The sequence below is a fragment of the Onychomys torridus genome, chromosome 9 (genome assembly GCF_903995425.1).
Source record: "Onychomys torridus chromosome 9, mOncTor1.1, whole genome shotgun sequence".
In the NCBI taxonomy this organism is placed as follows: domain Eukaryota; kingdom Metazoa; phylum Chordata; class Mammalia; order Rodentia; family Cricetidae; genus Onychomys; species Onychomys torridus.
Window position 1 is genome coordinate 43,225,266 of NC_050451.1, and position 21,606 is coordinate 43,246,871.

Below are 21,606 nucleotides of genomic sequence, written 5' to 3' on the forward strand. Positions count from 1 at the left end.
GTCTACAGAGCAAGTTCCAGGACAGCCAAGGCTACAGAGAGAAACCTTGTCTCAAAAAACAAACAAAGAACAGAATGAACCAAGTGACAGTCAGCTATTTCCCTATTTGGGGGAAAAAGAGGTCCCTGGAGAACTTTTCAATCACTCCAAAATTGTCAGTGTTAAATTTATTAAAAAATTTCCAGGGGCTGCAACACACACATACACATGCATGCATACACACAGGAAGAGAAGTGACTGGCCAGCAAGGTGACGAAAGGTAAAGGCACTGAGACTAAGCCTAATGACTTGAGTTCCATTTCCAGAATCCACACGGTAGAGAGAACAAACTTCTACAAGCTGTCCTATGACCTCCACACATGTTCTGTGGCATGTCCCCCAACTCCCACATACCCCAAATGTAGCAAGGGAGGGGTGGACTACAGAGATGGTTGAGCTGTTAAGAGCACTGGCTACTCTTCTGGGTTCAATTCCAACACCCATACTGGTAGCTCACAACTGTCTATAACTCCAGTTCCACGGGATCTGATCCCCTCTTCTGGCCTTGTGGAGCACAGACATACACAAAAGCAAAACACTCATACACATATTTCAAAGCGACAGAACACTTGCCTAGCATATGCTAGGCTCTAGATTTGGTCCATAAACAAAGTGGGGGGGGGATAAAAAATACATTATCAGAATTTTCAGCTAGGGCTATAGCTCAGTTGGTAGAGTACTTACCCATCATGCACCAAGCCCTGGTTTGATCTTTAGCACTGAATAAAGCAGGATGTGATGGAGCACACCATAACCCACATCTTGGGCAGCTGATGTCCAAGGGTAACTCTTGGCTACTAGTGAACTGGAAGCCAGACTAGACTACATGAGGCTCAAAAAAGGGGCAAGAGGGGGAGTTGGGAGGTGGTGGCGCATGCCTTTAATCACAGCACTCGGGAGGCAGAGCAGGTGGATCTCTGTGAGTTCGAGGCCAGCTGGTCTACAGAGTGAGATCCAGGACAGGCACCAAAACTACACAGAGAAACTCTGTCTCGGGGGTGAAAAACTGAAAACAAAACAGGCATTGTGGTGGCTCAGTGGTTAAGAACACTGACTACTCTTGCAGAGGAGCCAGGTTCAGTTCCTGGCACTCACACGAGCTCACAACTACCTATCACTCCAATTCCAGGGCATCTAATGCCCTCTTCTAGCTCCCCTGGGTACCAGGCATACATGTGATGCACATAAACACATGCAGACAAACTACTACTCATACACATAAAATAAAATAATTTCCAAGATTTCCCTCAAGCACTCAGACTAGGATCAAGAAATATATGGGTTGGGGATTTAGCTCAGTGGTAGAGAGCTTGCCTAGTAAGCACAAGGCCCTGGGTTCGATCCTCAGCTCAAAAAAAAAAAAAAAAAGAAAAAGAAAAAAAGAAATATAGACATTAAGACCTTACTTAAAATTAGCCTCAAAGGTCCTTCATTTTCTTTTAAAAACCTTACATGAAATTTCTCTAATAAATATTTCCGAAAAAATTTATCCTTTTCAAGGAATTCTATGCTAATCAGAAGAGCTGAAAACACATATATCCTAACAGTGTTAAATATGGAGGGACTGTCCATATTTAACAATCCTGATAACCATTAACTGTACTAAGAGCTGAAATATTTGTTCATTTATGCATTGGCTTACTACACCTATCTAACGTCCACCATCACACATACACACTGCCTTGAAAATCCTAATTTTTGCTGGGCCCTCAGGAGGCTAAGGTAGGTGGATACGTGTTTGAGGCCAGCCTTGTCTATATTAATTAGTAAGTTTCAGGACAGCTAGGGCTACATATCAAGACCTATCATAAACAAACAAAATAAAATTAAAATCTTTCCAAAAGACAAAGGTTGTATTTATAGTCTTTTTTACATGAGATAATAGGAAAAATTAGGTACCTAATATTACTATCATGTGAAAAAAATTAATCTTGCTCGAACCAATTACACAAATTAGGTTAAGCTCTTTATAATATGTTCACAAAACAGTGCTTTGCCTTTAATAGCATTTAGCATAACTGTGATTACATAATGATTTTATCAATACCCATCTACTTACTAGACTATAAATTTCCTTAGAGCAGACATCTTTTCCTCTATTATATCCTGGGGTCTAGCACATGCCTGGGATATAACAGGCAGGTAATAAAAAAGTGTTGAATAATAACCAGTAGATGTCAAATCTGAGAGTGGGGGTGACTAGATGTATACATACAACAAAGAGATGAAAGTCAGTTTTGACTGTTGCTACATTTGGAGATATATAAAAGACTGAAAAGGTACAGAGAAAAATCATACTAACTGATAAGACACCGAGTAGTTAACATGTAGGCAAAAATCACATTTCAAAAAAGACATCATTTCTCTCAAAACAGACGTCAAATATCAGCTTTACAGAACTCTCCTCAGGCTTTCATGGAGGCTTTTCATGAAAGGAGGCATCACTACCTCCCCCACCAACTACGCAGGATGGACAAACAGCGCAGTGGGGAGGGAGATACGTACTGGGCGAATGTCTGCTGAGCTCCAGCTCTGGTCTCTCCAGGCTGCTCTGAAAGTCAGGAGGCAGCAGGGAAGCCACTCCCTCAGGATGGATCATCTCGTCCTCCGACTCAGCTGAAGCTTCTGCAAAGTACACAGTGGGTCGGGGCAGGGAGGGAGTGAAGGGCTCAGCATGTGGGATATGTAGGCGTGAAGGACGGCAGGCAAAGTCATAGATACAGACACACACACCAAAAAAAGAAAGAGCACTGAACAAAGAGAAAACACCTTCCTGGTGCTAAGCTCCACCTCACTGATATGGTGCATGACTTCTTTCCACCTCCTCTTCTACTCAGTCCAACTGAGCATCTCTTTCCCTAACACAGTCCAACTGTAACTCATCTGGCATCACAAAACACTGAAAGCAGATGAGCAGCAGTCTCATCTGACTTACTCCTGCCATTAGTTAGACCCATCTACCTGGTGACAGAGACCAAAGACCTTGTTAGAAGTGACAGCGGGCTTACCTTCAAGCTCTGCAGCCTCTCGAGCTTCCCGTTCTAGACGCTGCCTCAGAAGCTCCTGCTGCTTTTCCAGGTACTGCTTTATGAAACTGTTCTGGCTCATTTCCTCCCCAATCTGTGTAGAGATGGGATAAGAGTGTCTAAGGGAAGCGGCTATTAAGTGACTAGGAAGGTCTGAGTGCAGGTAACAGTTACCTGAGTCATGAAGTAAGAGGCAAAGCTAACTGTTTTTCTAGTTCCAACCCTGCCATAGGTTCTTAGTTGTATTCTTTTGTTCTTGTCATGGATAAGTACATAAAAATATATTTAGACAGACAAAGCCTAAGTCCAATGTGGAGCTCCATAGCTTCAGAATGGCTATTCTAACTGCAGAGAATCATGTGCTCATGGCGATGTACATACTTTTGAGTCTGGTTAATTTAGGGTTTCTCTGTAGCTTTGGAGCCTGTCCTAGACTAGGTCTGTAGACCAGGCTGGCCTCGAACTCACAGAGATCTGCCTGCCTCTGCCTCCCGAGTGCTGGAATTACAGGTGTGCGCCACCACCACCTGGAGCTTCATAATATTTTTATAATGAATTCTGTTCTAATGAATGAAAACTTTTAAAAATTTACTTTATGTGTTTTGGCTGTTTGTGTACAGTCTGTACAGCACATGTGTGAAGTGCCCAGGGAGTTCAGAAGAAGGAATCGATGCCCTAGGACTGGCTACAAACATCTAACTCTGAGCTGTCACACGGATTCTGAGAATTAAACCTGGGACTTCTAGAAGAATAGCTAACACTCTTAATTACTGAACCACTGCTCTAACCGAACCTGCCCCCCACCCTAAAAAAAAGAACGCTTTAAAATGCTTATCACAAATTTAAGTTTGATATGTTAAAATGTTTTAAAGTAATTATGGGGATGGGAGAGATGGCTAAGTGGATAAGAACACTGACTAACCTTCCAGAGGACTTGGATTCAATTCCAGCATCCATATGGCAGCTTTAAAAGGTCTGCAACTCTAGTCCCAGGGGATCCCACACCCTCACAAAGCCACATTCAGTCAAAACACCAATGCACATAAAATAAAATTAAATCACTAAAAAAATAAAGATAATTATGAAACATTTTACTAAAAGTAACAAAGGCAAATTACCTTATAAAGAAACATGAATTTAAATAATTTCTATAAGCAATAAAATCTGATGGTTTCTAAACATGTAAGAACTTTTTTAATCTTATGTGCACTGGTGTTTTGCCTGCATGTTTATGTCTGTGTGAGGGTGTCACATCTGGGAGTTACAGGCAGTTGTGAGTTGCCATGTGGGTGCTGGGAATTAAACTGAGGTCCTCTGGCAGAACAGCCAGTGCTCTTAACTGCTGAGTCATCTCTCCAGCCCCCAAGACTTTTTTCTTTTAGTTACATTTAAAAAAAAGAAAACAGGGTGCTAGAGAGATGGCTCAGCAGTTAAGAAACTGATTACTCTTCCAGAGGACCTGGGTTCAATTCCCAGCACCCACATGGCAGCTAACAACTGTCTATAACTCCAAGATCTGACACCCTCATATAGACATAAATGCAGGCAAACACCAATGCTAATAAAAAAAAAAAAAAAAAAAAAGTCTAAGAAAGTATACCAGGGAAATGCAAAGAAACTCCACAGAGCAAGTCTACTCTATGTATCTGGGATCCAAGAAATAGAACTCTCAGAAGGCTCTCATCTCCTTCTTCTTTTAGATTTTTTCAATACAGAGTTTCTCTGTGTAGCCCTGGCTGTCCTCTAATTCACTATGTAGCTCAGGCTGGCCTCGAACTCACAGAGATCCACCTGCCTCTGCCTCCCGAGTGCTGGGACTAAAGATGTGCACCGCCACCACCCAGCTGGAAGGCTTTTTCTATTAAAGATAAGAATAAACAGCACTATGGCAAAAAAAGAAAACTATGTTAACATTTTATTTAAAAATTTCAGTCCAAAGAGTGACGTTAATGCACAAATAACTTAAAAAGAAATAAGAATTCTAGGACTATGCTCCTTCTGGAAACAAGGTCTCACTACACAGTCCAGACTGGCTTTAAACGTGAAATGCTTAGGCATCAGCACCCTCAGTTTACGTAGTATAGGTGCGCTACCACAATGTAGCTGTTGTTGGTGCTTCCCCCCACCCCGTGTGTGTGTATGTGTGTGTATATGTGTGTGTGTGTGTGTGTGTGTGTGTGTGTGTGTGTGTTAGGGATCATACCTAGAGCTCTACCAGTAATCTATATCCTTAGCCTGAATTATGCCTTTTCATCTAAACTTTTATGTAAACTAGAATTTATCTAAAAACAATCTACTATTTATCTTCAAACTGAGAAGAATAGGCATGATGCATGTCTTTAATCCCAGCACTCGAAAGGCAGAAGCAGGCCGATCTCTGGGAGTTCCAGGCCAGTCTGGTCTACGCAGTGAGTTCTCATCTCAAAAAGATAAATGCCAGGCTGGAGAGATGGCTCAGCAGTTAGAAGCAACTGGTGTCCTTGCAGAGCACTCAGGTTTGGTTCCCAGAACCCACACTGCAGCTCACAACCATCTGTAATTCCAGTTCCAGGGAACCTGACTCTCTCTTCCGACCTCTACAAACACCAGGCACAGATAATGCACATGCACAGAAACAAAACAAAATAAATAAACTTTCTACAGAGTGAGTTCCAGGAAGTCAGGGCTGTTACACAGAGAAACCTTGTCTTGAAAAACCAAAATAAATAAATAAATCTCAAACAAATTAAAAAAAAAAAAAAAAAGTAAATCTGAGAAGAAAAAAAGTCCTAGTCCAAAAGATCAAGCTCCACCAACCCAGGAAAACATTTTGTCATATATCTCAAAAGTTCAAGTGCAGGGCTAGAGAGATGGCTCAGCAGTTTGCACTAGCTGCTCTTGTAGAGGACCTGGGTTCAAATCCTAGTGCATGGTGGCTCACAATCATCTGTTAACTACAGTTCCAGTCTCCAATGTCCTCTTCTGACCCCCAACAGCACCAGGCATGGACATGGTATACATACACAAATGGAGGCATAACACCCATACACACAAAATATAAAAAAAATATAGTGTTTAAATGAGTGAAATTAAGAGACGGGGAAAGGAATATACATTCAATCCTTGAGACGCTTGTACTCCACTTCCATTAAAAGACAAAATAAACCACAGAAAGGGGAGTGCAATCATACCTACTACGAGAAGCCGAGGCTGGAGAACTGCCAGTTTGAGGCCAGTCTGACCTACAGAGTAAGTCCCTGCCTCAAAAACTCCAACCCAACCAACAGCTTTGTTTTGAGTAAAAAGAAGTCTTTGGCACACCATGCATTGTGGCGCACACCTTTAATCCCAGCACTAGAGGGGCAGAGGCAGATGGATCTTTGGGAATTCCAGAGTAACCAAGGTTATGTAGAGAGACCTTGTTTCAAAACAAAAAATATCCATGCCCCCCCTCCCAAAAAAAGGGCTAGCAAGCCCAGGGTTAATCCCTTTCCCCCTTTCTGTAACACTCCCAATCATTCTTTCTGTCCTCCAGTCCTTCTTACCTGTTTACAGACCTCCAAAAAACCAAGTCAACCCCAATACTTCCTTGTTTTCTGTCATATTTTCTAACACTAAATACTTATTTTCACCTAAGGTAAAGGAGTCTCTTAGTACTCAATGGACATCGAAGAACTGTGGATTCCAAGTATAAGAAAACAATGTTTGCTGCAAAACCTTTGTTAATAAAAGTAAGGCTTCAAAGTCTAAAATGCAATGATTCAAAATTACAACTGTAATTTGACTTTTTAGTTTCTTTTTTAAATTTTCTTAAAGATTTATTTATTCTCATATATTTAACATCTATGACTTTTAACTGCATAGATGTATGTGCATATGTGTGCTTGGTGTTCAAAGCCAGAAGAGGATATGGGATGCCCTGGAACTGGAGTTATGGATGAGCCCCCATGTGGGTGCAGGGAATAGAACCTGGGTCCTCTAAAAAGCAACAAGTACAGCCGGGAGGTGGTGGCGCACGCCTGTAATCCCAGCACTCTGGAGGCAGAGGCAAGTGGATCTCTGTGAGTTCAAGGCTGGCCTGGTCTACAAAGCGAGTTCCAGGACAGCCTCCAAAGCTACAGAGAAACCCTGTTTCAAAAAAAAAAAAAAAAAAAAAAAAAAAAAAAAAAAAAAACCAAACAAACAAATAAAAAAAAAAAGAGAGAGCAACAAGTACTCTTAACTACTGAGCCATCGATCTCTTCAGTTTTCATTTATGTGTGTATGTACACGTACCTTAAAAAAAAAAAGATTTATTTATTAATTATGTATACAATGTTCTGTCTGCATGAATCCCTGCACGCCAGAAGAGGGCACCAGATCTCATTACAGATGGTTGTGAGCCACCATATGGTTGCTGGGAATTGAACTCAGGACCTCTGGAAAAGCAGTCAGTGCTCTTAACCTCTGAGCCATCTCTCCAGCCCAGCCCTGTGTGTACATGTACCTCTGTGTGTGTGTGTGTGTGTGTGTGTGTGTGTGTGTGTGTGTATGTGTGTGTGTGTCCTTGGAGGCCAGAAGAGGGCATTAGATCCCTTGGAACTGGAGTTACAGATGTTTGCAAGCCGCCTAACATAGGTGCTGGGATCTACTCCAGTTTGAATCAATGAGTGACCACCACTCTTGACTGGTGAGCTACCTCTCCAGCCCCTTAGGTAGTTGTTTTTTGTTTGTTTGTTTGTTTTTTAACGCTTGTTAACCTCAGAAAGCTTAGTATTAACAAGGGAACAGAAAGATTTTCCACAGTATCCTGGGACTTCATCTACTCCTGGGCCCAGACACTACTGCATTTTCCTTCACGTGTATAACACATTAAATGAAGGGATTTTTAAAAAAAGTTGAAAAGCACCCTAAGAGATGATATGGTCAAAATTTATATTTTGTTTTTAATGACAAAATAATGTCTTCAAAATAAAGCACATGCTGAAAGCTAGGGGCAGGAGTACAAGCCTGTGATCCCAGCACTAAGGAAGATGGGCAGTAGTATTCCCCTGACAGTACAGGTTACATCATGAGCTCCAAGCCATCATGGCTACACGGAGAGATTCTGTCTCAATCCTCAAAAAAAGTCTTCTCTGAGCTATCCCAGAAGAACAGCTACATAACTAGGAGCTGAGTCCAAGCACCTTTCTATTGAAGGTGAGGGACTACGGCCTCAAATGTGAAGTGCCTTGTCCTAAGTAGCAAAGGCTCCAGGGCTATTCGAGAGCCCCTGAATATAGCTAAGCAGCCAGTACTAGGAATAAGGGTTATTAATAAAGGATCAGATTCTTAAACAATCTGTGTCAATGAAAGAGTTGTTGGTAAACAATTATTTTATTTCACATCTATATTCAATCCAACTTTCCCCCAAACTAATGGCAAATAATTGACTTCAGATCCTTGTGGCACGCTTAATCAGAGCCATACCTTTTGGCACACTCCACTGCAAGGATCCAAAATTAACTTAGAGCTCCTCTGATATGTTTTTTTAACTCCAGGTCTTTATGCAAAATTAGTCTTGATTAGAATTCAGCTGTCTGAGAGCTGCAGCAATAGCTCAGCAGTTAAGAGGACTGTCTGCTCTTGTAGAGGACCCAGGTTCAAGTCAATACCCATATGGTGGCTCACAGCTGTCTATAACTCCAGTTCCAGAGGATTCAACATCCTCTTCTGGCCTCTGTGGGCACCAGGCACACACATGATACACAGATAGATATGCAGGCAAATCATACCTACACATAAAATAAAAATGAACCTTTAAAAACAAAGACAGCAACTGTCTAATGTGAGAACACTTGTAATAAAAATAATTTAAGAAAATACTGCCTTTGATAAGCACGGAAGACACAACACCAAGTCCTTCCATTTACATTTTCTCCAAACAGCACATTCTATCTAAACAAATCTTTTTTCTTACCTGTGAATTTGGCTGGAATGCAGCATGGGGTGTTGAGTGTTTCTGTAAATTTTCTAGCATTAGAGCCTGGTATAAAGAAGAGCAAAAATCAGAAACCAGGAGGGGAAACCAAAAAGCAGGCCAGATCTCTACCTCTCCCACAGCCTTATCATTAAATTAAACTACTCAAATATACATCTATACCATACTCCTTTCATGGAGCTTAAAAGCCCTTTTATGAATACTGTTCTCATTCAACTTCAGGAGACCCTTAAAGGTAGCCATGGTTACTGCTCCCAAATATACAGATATAAAATACAGGCACACAAAGAATCAGTGACCTGGCTATGTCATAAAAATCTGCAAAAGTGACAGAATCAGTACTAGAGTCCCGACTGCAATTTTGACTAGGAGCCACTTTTAAATCTGGTAATGGGGGGGGGGCACTTTTAAATCTGGTAATGGGGCGCGGGGGGGGGGGGTCCTCCAAATACTCAAGCAAGCTTTAAATTACACAAAACTGCTGATTAGGATCTGACTATTACTTGGTTAGTTATTCAGAACCAAAACTAAGCGAACTGGCACAATTTTCAGCAGAGTGTCATCCAGACTAATCAAATGTATTAAAATTTCCAAGAGAAACTGACCACAGACCTTGTAATCCGTGGTTTGACTTAATCCACACCCACCCACAAACTGTCAGCTCCGGGATAAGCGACGGTCTGTCAACTCAAACCCTGAACTAACCTACTCCCAGCCCGCACTATCAGCCACATACCCTAATGAACTCTTAATTAACTAGCCCATCTCACCTTCCCACACAGTATGTACACCTCAGGACGAACCCATTCTCATCTACTCAGGCCGACACGAAATGCCCCGCCTAAAGTCACCTGTCTCACCTCTCGCACTCGTTAGTATTCACCAAATTCTTATCCAGGCTGCTTCTCGACTCCCTATAAATTAGACACCCGTCTTTCACCGAGTCCTGCTCCTACCACGGTTTCCCTTCATCTAAGGTCTTCATCTAATCAAGCGGACATGTTGCCCTAACCCAAATGTACTACTGCAGCCAGAGACACCCACCCCATCCGCCCCACTGTACCCCTAACTCGGACCCTGCCCTACTCGCCCCCCGTAAGGCCAGCCACACCGGTGGTTGTAGAGGGATTTAACTCCTTCTGCAGCGCATGCGCCGAAAACACAGACACAAACAAGGAGGGGGTGGGGGAAGAAGGAAGGAGCTTAAGACACTCCGGGAGAGTAGCGCGCACCCTCCCATTTTGGGCTCGCGCCGCTGCCGTTAAGGCGGGAACCGGCGTTATCTCCACTCCAGCGCAAGCCACACCAACCACCGTGCGCGTGGGTCCGCAGGCTCGCGCTGGCGGCCTGCGAGAGCTCGCGCCGAGCCCGGACACTGCGCCTGCGCCGCGGCGGAGACTCGTCTCTACCGGGTCCGCTCCCCTCCGACACCTCGGCAACGCTGACTTCTCACCCCTTTGAGCCGCTTGACCAGGGCACTCTTCTGCCCGCTCTTGGCTAGGCCTCGCTGCTCCAGTGCGGCCTTCAGGTCGGTCACCCGCAGAGCCTGAAGAGGCTTCCCGTCCAGAGTCACCTCCTCCAGCTCCGCCATCTTGCGTGAGGTACTCGGGTCCGTCCCGACGGCTTCGGGCATCTTCGGTAATTTCCGCTAACGCCCTTCGAACGTACCGAGTTGGCCCCGCCCCCTGCCATAGTCTGCCCCTCTATTACTGCTCAGAATTCCCCGGGTTCCTCCGGAACTGTTCGGTCGTTTCCGTCTCCACATCGGTACCAATCGGCTCTTTCCATTTGCCCAGCCGCCGCCCCCTCCCTGTTTGCGTTCAGACTCGTTTGTTTTCGTCTTGCCGAGGCTTTGAATCGAATCTATTCGGAAGCCCTCGAATCGGGCATAACCATAATCGGAATTACTCGGCTATCTTCGGACCTGGGGCTGAGGCGCTGGGGCACTTGGGTGTTTGGGGCTGGTTTAGGGCCGGAAGTGCGTGGGTTATTGGGCTTGCTCTGCTTAGGGTTTTCAGGAAACATGGAAGAGACTACGGGAGCTGGAGCTGGAGGACTCTTGTGATCTCTGGGCGCCCTTTGAGAGGAAAGGGGAGGTAACAGGTAAAGAAGCCCCTCCTTGTCCAGATAAGATGTGGTGTCTGCAGGTTTCCTTTTGGGAAACCCTCCTGCTCCCGTGGTGAAACCTCTGTGGTCCCCAACCTTCTACATCCTGGTCACTGGATCTGAGGAATGCTTGGGGGGCTTAAGACTCGTGCGGCTTCCAAACGTGGGGGAAAAAGAGCTTCTTGTCTTTGATCCTAGGCAGTCAGTTTTGTCAGTGACATTGAGTTTAAGTTTACCGTTGAAGCCGTGTGGCGAGACCCTGTGGGAAAAGTCCCTTTCCCCGAAAAAGAAGTTTTAGGAGGAACTTCTCCATGTATTGTTACTCTGAAAATGGCAGTCACCCTGAACCGGAACTCGAACTGATCTTAATGATCAGTTCAAATACAAATACAAATCTTCAACATGGAGCAGAAGGAACAGACGTAGTGATTTAAGTCCTAGAGGGTTGAACCTAACCTGAAGTAGGTTAGATAAGTAGATAAGGAGAGATAGAACAAACATTTTTGTTTGTTTTGGTTTTTCAAAACAGGGTTTTATCTGTGTAGTCCTGGCTGTCCTGGAACTCACTCTGTAGACCAGGCTGGCAGGGAACTCAGAGATCCGCCTGCCGGTGCCTCTCAGGTACTGGGATTAAAGGCGTGCTCCACCACCGCCCGGCTTGCTTTTATTATTTTTAATTGTGTATCTGGGTGCCTGTCTGTGGGTATGTGCATGTCCTACAGACAGTATAGGCAGTGCTCTGGAAGTACAGGAAGTGACCTTCGATACCGAGCAGTCTTTCCCCAGCCCCTCAGTTGGTTGTTTTAAGATCGTTTATAGAGGTGGCCGAGGACACAGCTCGACCAGTGGAGCGCTCTTTTAGTTCTGCCCTTAGAGGCACAAAAAGTATGGTGGCATGTCACCGTTCAAGGCCGTCCTCAGCTACATGTCCAACCTAGGATTCATGAAAATTAAAAGGAATGTGAGGAAAGAGGCTAAGTGTGGTGATATCTTGTTTGTACTCTAACAAATAAAATTTGCCTGAAGATCAGAGGACAGAGATTAAACGCTAGTTTAAACATAGAGGCCAGGCAGTGGTGACACATACCATTAATAGTTCAGAGCCACCCTGGACTACACGAGATGAATCCAGTCTAAAAGAGAAACAGAGCCAGGCAGTGGTGGCACACACCTTTAATCCCAGCACTAGGAAGGTTGAGACAGGAAGTGATATGGCTGGGCAGAGAAAAGAATGTAAGGCAGGGGCTAGAGAGATGGCTCAGAGGTTAAGAGCACTGGCTGTTCTTCCAGAGGTCCTGAGTTCAATTCCCAGCAACCACATGGTGGCTCACAACCATCTGTAATGAGATCTGGCGCCCTCTTCTGGCTTGCAGGGATACATGCAAACAGAACACTGTATACATGATAAATAAATAAATCTTTAAAAAAAAAAAAGAACGTAAGGCAGGAGGAGACAGGAGTTTCGTCACATTTTGGCAGAGGACTCAGAGGCATTCAGTCTGAGGATTTGAGGAGACAGGATCTTCTCTTTTTCGCTGAGGAGTTGGTGAGGTGAGAAGTAGCTGTGGCTTATTTCCTCTGATCCTTCAGCATTTACCCCAATATCTGGCTCTGGGTTTTTGTTATAAGACCGAATAGGATTCGTGCAACAGCCAAGGGTGGATATGTAATCTTTAACACCGACACTTGGAAGGCTGAGGCAGGAGGCTCTTGAATTTGAGGCCAGCAAGATTTTTTCTAAGACTTGAGGTAACCTGTGAGTACGATTACTCTCCTTTTGACCCAGATACCTCTCCCTCCAAATCATTTAAACCAAGAGGTTCAGATGTCTGTGTTCACTTTAGAACATGTGTGAAATTGCCCAGGCTATCAAGGCTTTATGTACCTGAAGAGCCACCCAGTATCTGAAAGGTGTCCCCTTAAAGAAACAGTGTGTGCTTTTAGGCGGTATTCAGTAGTGTTGGTAAGTGTGCTGACGACAGACATTGTGGCTACTGTGTGATCAGTGGTCCCAGAAGAGCTGGACTTTTGCTGTACGTGCTTGAAAAGTTCTGAAGCTGTGATCACTGACAGTATCCAGAACAATGCACCCAAAATACCATCAGATTAACCCATAGGTGCGCTTGCCTGTCGAATTGAAGTGATCCTCACTGAAAAGGAACTGTTCCTAAGCCGGAAGAGAACATTATAAAGAACAAAAAACATCTCACGAGAAACTGACACCAACAGAAACTTCCAGCATGTGAATAAATTTAGCAGCAATAAAATGTTAATGAAATACAATGAAGGCAGTAAGAGACAGTGGTTAGATAGGTTGTTTCCTTTTTATTGTTTGTTTGTGTGACCCAGAGTTTCTTGTAGTTTAGGCTGGTCTGGAACTCCCATGTAACTGAGGATCCTCTTTTAACTTGTAATCTTCCTGCCTCTACCATGTGAGCCCTGTGTGCCACCATGCCTGGTATGTGTTGTTCTTTTATTGTTGTTTTGAGATAGGGCCTCACTCTGTAGGTTAAACTGACTGGAACTTACTATGTACCTATGTAGTCCAAGCTGGCCATTGATTCCAGGCAGTCCCCAACTCTGCTTTCTAAGTGCTGGGATTGTAGGTGTGAGCCACTGCGCCTGGCTTAGGTCAGTGGGAAGGAAAGAAGGTGGCACACACCAAGTGGAGTTGTTCTTGTGTGCCTTCTCCAAGGTAATTGTAGAAACATAAAAATAAAGGTTCTTGTTGCCTGTGGAATAGCTATGTGCATTTGTAATCCCAGTACTCAAGAAGCTGAGGCAGGAGGATCAAATTCCTGGCCGTTCTGGAGCTACACGTATACGGTGAAGACCTACCATAAGAAAGGACCTGTTGTTTTCCTCCTGATTGAATTGGTGGATATTGATGTGGTGCAGTAGGGTTTGTTGCACAGGAGGTTATGTTTAGGTTGCTCTCTGCCAACGACGGTATTAACAGAGCTTTGTTTGTTTCAGGATGCCACTGGAATCACCTTCCTCGTCAATGCCACCATCCTGCCCTTCCCTGTTCCCTTCAGTGCCAGATGACACTGCCAGCTCCTCCCCACCTCCAGTGTCTTACATCACCTCCCAGGAGATGAAGTGTATTCTCCACTGGTTTGCCGGCTGGTCAGGTCCCCAGCGGGAACGTTTCCTACAAGACCTGGTTGCTAAGGCGGTGCCTGGGAAGCTCCAGCCGCTGCTGGATGGTCTGGGGCAGCTCAGTGTGTCTGGGACTAGCCGACCACCTTGCATCTTTGAGTGTCAGCTACGTCTTTGGGATCAGTGGTTTCGAGGTTGGGCCGAGCAGGAGCGCAATGAATTCGTCAGACAGCTGGAGGTCAGTGAACCAGACTTCGTGGCAAAGTTTTACCAAGCAGTGGCTGCCACTGCTGGGAAAGACTGATAGGCATTTAGATGGAGAAGATAACTACATGTGATCTAGCCAAAGACCATGACTGTAGAGAAGATTCGGTGCAGCTGCTGGGGTAGTGGTGTGCCTTTTCTCCCAGCACCTGGAGGCAGAGGCAGCCTGGTCTACATATCAAGTTCCAGGCCAGTCAGTGCTACAAAATGAGACCCTACCTTAGGGGAGAAAATTGCTTGAACTTTGTGATGAGTGCCAGCACTGTTTTTAACTTTGTAATATGTCACCTGAACGCTGTGAATGTGATCCGTTTAAACAAATCTGATTATGTCAGGCACCTGCTTTATTTACAGGAGATGTCTAAATCTCAAGAATTTAATGACTTGTTACTGTAACTAAAAAGAACTTATGTCTCATCGCCAGGCAGTGGTGGTGTACTCCTTTAATCCTAGCACTTGGGAGGTAGAGGCAGGCAGATCTCAGTGAGTTCGAGGCCAGCCTGGTCTACAAAGCAAATTCTAGGACAGCCAGGACTGTTACACAGAGAAACCCTGTCTCAAAAAAGAAAAAAAAAAAAAAGATTTTGGTTTTCTCTGTCTACTTTGTGGCTCCTCAGGAATCAAAAATAAATGACCTTACCCATTGGAGCCATCTTGTTGGCTGACATCACACTTGTCTTATTTTAAAGTGATCTCCTGTGCCATACATGTATCTCTCATGATAGTTAAGTGGTGGATGGTCCCACTTGGAGTGTAGCTCGTTTCTGATAAGCCAAAGTTCCCAATGCTCCCAGCAGAATTAGCAACAGTAGACAAAATCCCATGGATAGAAGTCGGTCAGTCAGAGAGAGGTTATGGTCCGAGGAAGTCAGGAGCCTAGGAACATGAAAGGCGGATGTTTGTTATGCAGTAGTGTTAGCTGTTAGTGGGATAAAAACCTGTTTGGGTCAGGTACTAGGGCAAACAGCCAATAAAAGCCAATGTTGAACCCAAAATGTGGGGATGAAACCAAGGTCCAAGTCTCCAGCAGCTTCAAGTATGGAAAGGAGACCCAGTGGTAAGGACCACTAGCTTATGGGAAGACACTGTTGATAGTTAGATTTACAGACACTACTTAAGAGAGGTGTGGTGTGATGGCACATGTTTACAGATGACCCCAGTACTCCTGAGGCAGGAAGATCAGAGTTCAGGATCATCCTTAGTCATATAGTAAGTTTGAGGCCACCCTGATGCTAAATGAGACTTTGTTCCTCTCCCCCCAAAAAAAGAAAGAAAGAAAAAAGAAAAGAAAGACACCAAATCTACAGCTGGGGAAGCAGAAGCAGATGGATCTGTGAGTTCAAGGCTACCCCACAAAGACCAGCCAGGGCTTCACAGTGAAACCCGCCTCACCCTCTCCTGTCCCCATCCCGCCCCCCCCCAAAAAAAACAAAGAAGACAACTGAAATCCCTAAGTTCTAGGGATGGGGCCCTATTGCTGTTTTGGTTTTTTTTTTTTTTTTTTTTGGTTTTTTTCCAGATAGGGTTTCTCTGTGTAGCTTTGCGCCTTTCCTGGAACTCGCTTTGGAGACCAGGCTGGCCTCAAACTCACAGAGATCCGCCTGCCTCTGCCTCCCCAGTGCTGGGATTAAAGGCGTGCGCTACCACCGCCCGGCTCCTATTACTGTTTGATGGGCCAAAGTTGATGTTGGGCATCTTTTTACTGATCTACATAACCTTGTTTAGAAAAAGGTACACATGAATACATGTTTAACAAATGTAATTTCAGGGGCTGGAGAGATGGCTCAGATGTTAAGAGCACTGCTTGCTCTTCCAGAGGTCTTCAGTTCAATTCCCAGCAACCACATAGTGGCTCCCAACCACCTGTAGTGGGATCAGATTGCCCTCTTCTGGCATAAAATTGCACATGCAGATAGAGCACTCATACATAAAAATAAATAAATCTTAAAACAAATGTGGTTTCAAGTGTCTGACAGCAGGGATGCAGAGCTTACTACCGGGGACACAATTTTACTTGCTGTCTTGTGTGGTAAAAGTGGCTTCTCCATGGTGTACTTGGAGGGGTTTCTCCTGAAAAGTCAGAGGCAGGGTCCTGTGCAGTGTAGCAGTGGAAGACCCTCGGCAGCCTGGAGACTTCCGAATACTCACAGTGAACACTAAACTTGTGATAGATGGGCTGTGGAAATAGCACCTGAACAGACAGGGAGAGCTCTTTATGGAGGAAGAGTGCTTGAGAGAAGATCTAAAGAGGTTAGTAGGTTTCAAAGTGTGATGAACAGCGTAGCGGGAGCGTGAAAGAGAGGACCTGGGCACTCTATGGTCCATTGTCAAATAGGTAGAACCGTCTCTTTACCTGTTAGTGCCAGCTCTTGTCACCACAGCCTGCAGAAGTAGCTCAGCCAGCTCTTCTCTCTGTTCTTTCCCCAGAGAGTGGCCTGGGGTCCCAGTTAATCCTAAAGACAGCTGGAATAGCTGGTCTTGGGTTGAGAACCTCATCGGTGGAGAAGTGACGGCATTGGTACCTTTGTTGCTCAGGCATAGCCGGTCTTGGGGACAGTAGAGGAGACCGTAGTATCCAGGTATCTGCAAAGACATAGCAGGGTCTAAGTTACAGCTTCAGTTAGTTGTGTAGGGATGTCTGGTAAGGAAAACAGCACATTATAGATCAGTCATGGGCTAAGGGAGTATTTAGGGGGGAAGAAAAAGGTAGGTTGGCCAGGGGCTGAGGGTGAAGCTCAGTAAGTGCATTGCCCCAGATTTAACCCCCAGCACTGCTAAGTAAATGCAGAAATAAAGTAGAAATTCAAAATTTCAAAAAATCAAGCTGAACTTTAGGCTTGGTGGCTCATGTCTGTAATCTCAGTCTATGAGAGGCTAAGGCAGGAGGATTGTCACAAGTTTGAGGTTAGCCTGGGCAATATAGCTAGTTCTGGGCCAGCCTGGACTCTTAAGAAGCTGGACAGTAATGCCAGTGAAGCATTTCCCAAAATTTCTGCCTGTGTGCTCTGACTACTCCCCACTAATTATCTCCTAGGCTGGGGGTGGTGGTGGTGGTGGTGGTGGTGGTGGTAGTGGAGGAGGAGGTGGAGGTGGTAGTGGAAACCCTGTCTCAAAAACAAACAAAACAAAAACAAAACAAAAAAGAAAAGAAAAAATTCTCACCTGAACAGCCTTTCCCGGAGGGCAGGGGACCCACGGTGACCCCTCAGCTTGCACCTCATATGCTCCCCTGTGTGTGCACTGGTGTAAATAGCAACGGCCTGTGGGAGTGATGGAGGGTTGGCTGACCTTGTCTGTGGCAAGCACTTGGGAGGTAAGGTTGGCAAGGAAGCAACGGCTATGCAGATGGTAGATCTCCCCATGGGGGTTCTCTGCTCTGGTGGGGAGCCCATTTTCCTCCTTCCAGCATTCACTCTACAGGGGAGGGAAATGGTAGACTAGTGTAATGGGGCAGAGGTCGACTCCTCCAGGGCCTGCTTCCTGTTTTGTAGTCCACTCACCCCACTGGCTAGGGGTTTGTACATGCGGCAGCCTTCTAGCCTTGGGTCCGAGGAGCAGCTCCCCTTGTCCAGGTGCAGGTAGTGGCAGCCCAGCCCACTGTGTGGAGGGGAGAGCAGAGAGATGATGCTGGGATCACGGACAGTTGTATAGTCCCCTGCCCACTCGGCACACACCTGTGGGTGCAGAAGAAGTCTGAGGATCCATTCCTGCATGTGCTCACCAGGCCAAATTCTAGCCCAGAGCCTGCTTGTGCCATAAGAAAAGAAAGTACTCAAAGATGAAGCCTCAGGCTGGGCATAGTGACTGACGGACGACCTTGATCCTAGCACTTGAGAGTAAGAGCCAGGAGGGACTCTGTGAGTTGGAGGCCAGCCTGGTCTACATAGTGAGTTCCAGGACCAGAGCTACAGAGCCAGACCCTGTCTTGTCCCCTCCCCCCAAAAAAGAAAAGAAACCCCAGACATCCCTCAGTACCAACTCTACTTACAGTTTGAATTACACCTTAGTAGCAACTCACTCCAAACTAAAGCCTCCCACAAAGCCCTGCAGATCTTTCTTACCCTGACCCCACAATAGCTCCTCGGCAGCACTGTAGTTGACTTGATACCAGCCTGAATCTTCAAAGGCAGCAAGAGTTACCGGGTCAAGTCGCGTGTACCGGGCACCATCAAAGGTAGCAGCCATTATGGAGCCCTGGAACAATCTGGACTCCCAGTGTGAAGACAAAGACCCCTGTTGGATAAGGCAGCAAATAGTTGGTTGCTATCTGGCAGACTCCCTGTCTCTTTCATCGTCCCAAGGTGTTATTCTCACCTCCTCTTCCAAAGGAACACCCTGCAAAGGCCCTGGCACACCCAAGTGTCTGGCTAGACGGTGGCTAGCTGCTGGAGTGGTGAGGAGCAGCTGTCCCCACTCATCCCGATTCATCACTTGTTCCCTCCTGGAACAATTCTCTCTAGTGGCTTCAAAGGGAAGAAGTCAGAAAGGGCGAAATAGAAGGTGGTAGACTCCCTCTGGCTGACATTCTAGGAAGCCCACTCCCCCACCCCTTCCGTTTACCACTGAGTCCCGAGGGGCAGTCCCGCCATCTCTTGAAGAGCTGTCCGGAAAAACCCAGGGCATGGAGCAGTTCATGCAGTGTGGCCTAAGAGCAAACGGCTGCGGAGTGAGGGCTGGCTCCAGAGTCCAGCCCCTTTGCATAACCAGCTCTCCGTAGAGCTTCAGGTACCCCCTGACCCTTCCCCAGTCGGTTCTTCCGCTTCCTGGGAGACTGCCGGCCCCCAGCCCCAGCCCACATCCATCATGCAGTCGTCACCATGACGATATCGCTGTGGCTGAGTCTGGGGCTGGTGAGATGTTGGGCACAGTAGACAATGGTACCAGCGAGGGGTCTGTCTTCTGAATCCAGCTGGCAGCAGGCAGCATAAGCTATGGCAGCCGGCTGCACACAGGCCAAGAGAAGGTAGGGTAGAAAGGAGGGAAGTGAGGTAATAGAGACAGATGGAGTCTTTCCTGAGAAGAGAGGAAGCCGGGGCTCTGTAGAGCTCTGCTGGGGTGGTGCCCATAGCTACCCTGGAAGGTTCTTAGCCCCTACACAATTCAAGCTTTATCAGCACACTCCAAACTGCCCCCGAAGAAGCACAACTCAATAAAACAGTTTCTATGTCCATACCCCTCCTTACAAAGTTTCAGACCAAGAGAGGCAGCAGGGAAAAGGGGTGGGCTTTGAACCTCTCACCTCTTGGTGACACTTGGAAGTGTGGGCAACCCGCACATACAGGAGAAAATCAGTGTTTGGGACTCCAGCGCCATCTGGTTGGATTAGTTGGGGCAGACCGTGTTCTGGCCACAAGGAATAACCACGTAGGTGGGCATCAGGCATCTGTCAGGGAAGGAAATGGAGGCTAAGCCTAGCAGCTGGATGGAACTGGATGCTAGAAGGAAGGAGCTATCTTCGGGCTGTCTCAATACCATCCAGGTAGCCAGTTGGAATCGGATTCCTAGCTGAGCATATATAACTTCACAGCATGTGCAAGGCCTAGGTTCAAATTGAGGCGTGTGTGTGTGTGTGTGTGTGTGTGTGTGTGTGTGTGTGTTTAAAGCAGAGTTGTACCCCCAGCTACCCAGATCTCTGCTTTAACATATGTGAGGAGCATGGGTGGAAAGAGACACTAAGGAATGTACATTGTTATGAAGACTGAGACAAGAGGACAATTTCACACACCTGAGATCAGGTCCTTGTAAGTAAGTGCTGAAGTATTAGGGAAGTCTAAATAGGTTAGAGAACTTCAGATACCTGAGGCTGGTGACTTGCTCTCACCTTTACCCCAAGGCAACTCTCTCCTTTGTATGTGGGGTTCAAGAGGCTACACCTGTCAAAAAATGTGAAGTGAGCTGGAGGCATTTTCTAGACGTCTTTGGAGAAGACATTAACAGTGGCAGACTCACCTGTGGTAGTTTGGGGACTCTGGGTCTCCCCAGACAGCACGGCAGTATTGTGTAGGGTCTCGACTCAGAAGCAGAGGTCCTTGTTCTGGGGTGACTTAAGGCAAGGGGACAATTTCACCTCACCATCTGCGTTCAATTCTTTTTCTGTGATGGCCTCTTTCTCTTAGACCTCCTGTGCCCCTGTCTGTTCGTGATAATTCCTGTCTTTGCACTTACCTGCTAGGATACCCTGAATTCTTCGGGTGGTCTCTCTCAGTGCAGCCAGGGCTCGAGATTCCCCTCTCTTTCTGTCTTCATCAGGATCCCAAGCTTCGTTGGCTACAGGATCTCTTGTATAGTAGGTCTGGATTCTAAGGGGTTGAGGATCATGGGAGCCAGGGAGAGGAAGGATTGAGGAGCGGAAGCGTGCAGGCATTTGGGAGAAATGGGGCCTGAGAAGGCGCACAGACTTCTGGGTCTCGTCATGCAGACATCTGCTTGTGGCCACCGCAAGGACCAGTAGCAGCCACATCTTCACTCTGTGTCTCCCACAGGCTGCCCTGGGTCCTGTCCGCTGTGGCCAGGTCACTTATTCCTGCCCTTTCTGTAGTCTCTCTCCACACCCCTGGCACCTTCTTGCCCGTTCTTAGAAGAGTTGAAAGCTGTTGACTAAATCTAGTTTCCTACTAGGAGGTAGGATATGAACCACAGGGCTGGAGCCACCTGCTCTAGGGTGCCAGAGGCTGGGGAGGGGTGTGATTCTGAGCCTTCAGTTTACTTTTCCAGAGAGGGGCTACCCCACATTCCTGCCCCCTCTTTCTCAGTGGGAAGCCTGGAAGTCTCCCCCAAAACAACAACGGAAAAGTGGAGGCAATGTGGTGGAGGAGGAATGTGAGGGGGCAGTCGTTTTTGGTTTTGTTTGGTTTTGTTGTTTTTCATGGCTGCCTGCCCATCTCCTTGGAGGTGAGCAAACAGGTCCTGCCCTTTGCTGGGCCAGCCTCTAACTAAGCTGTGAGACTTTTCAGGAATGTTCTGCACCTGTGTGTCAGCTGGTACACAACAAACACACTTGAGTTGACCGATCTCTCCTTCGAGAGGCTGTGGGCTAGGCCCGGGACGCTTCACAGCCCCTGCTCACTGGCTGGCAGGAAAGGGGAAATAAACTTTAAAGAGGGGTGTAACAGAAGTTCAAAGATGCTCTTT

General features: G+C 46.1%; 3 protein-coding genes across 4 annotated transcripts in view; 1 reads left to right on the forward strand and 2 right to left on the reverse strand.

Moving 5' to 3' along the window:
• Acin1 (apoptotic chromatin condensation inducer 1) overlaps positions 1-10,768 on the reverse strand; it is a 44,431-nt gene extending 33,663 nt beyond the window's left edge. The window contains 4 exon segments of the mRNA XM_036199754.1: positions 2,545-2,664; positions 3,048-3,159; positions 8,983-9,048; positions 10,457-10,768. Coding sequence (XP_036055647.1) covers positions 2,545-2,664; positions 3,048-3,159; positions 8,983-9,048; positions 10,457-10,768 — 610 coding nt within the window.
• On the forward strand, positions 10,206-14,943 carry C9H14orf119 (chromosome 9 C14orf119 homolog). Of its 2 annotated transcripts, none has more exons than XM_036199756.1 (2): positions 10,206-10,641; positions 14,086-14,943. In XM_036199756.1, the coding sequence occupies exon 2, from the start codon at positions 14,087-14,089 to the stop codon at positions 14,513-14,515; it is 429 nt and encodes a 142-aa protein (XP_036055649.1). In that variant the 5' UTR covers positions 10,206-10,641; position 14,086; the 3' UTR covers positions 14,516-14,943. The 2 variants fall into 2 exon arrangements, with proteins under 2 accessions (XP_036055649.1, XP_036055648.1); XM_036199755.1 differs by lacking the exon at positions 10,206-10,641 and adding an exon at positions 10,838-11,106.
• A 215-nt stretch (positions 14,944-15,158) lies between these two features.
• Positions 15,159-20,962, reverse strand: Lmln2 (leishmanolysin like peptidase 2). The gene is given in 14 exon segments (XM_036198498.1): positions 15,159-15,351; positions 16,490-16,666; positions 16,829-17,058; positions 17,638-17,889; positions 17,976-18,072; positions 18,150-18,219; positions 18,537-18,708; positions 18,790-18,938; positions 19,036-19,120; positions 19,292-19,543; positions 19,649-19,858; positions 20,297-20,348; positions 20,425-20,518; positions 20,641-20,962. Coding segments are annotated over 14 exon segments (2,328 nt in total). The 5' UTR covers positions 20,936-20,962.
• Positions 20,963-21,606: the final 644 nt, after the last annotated feature.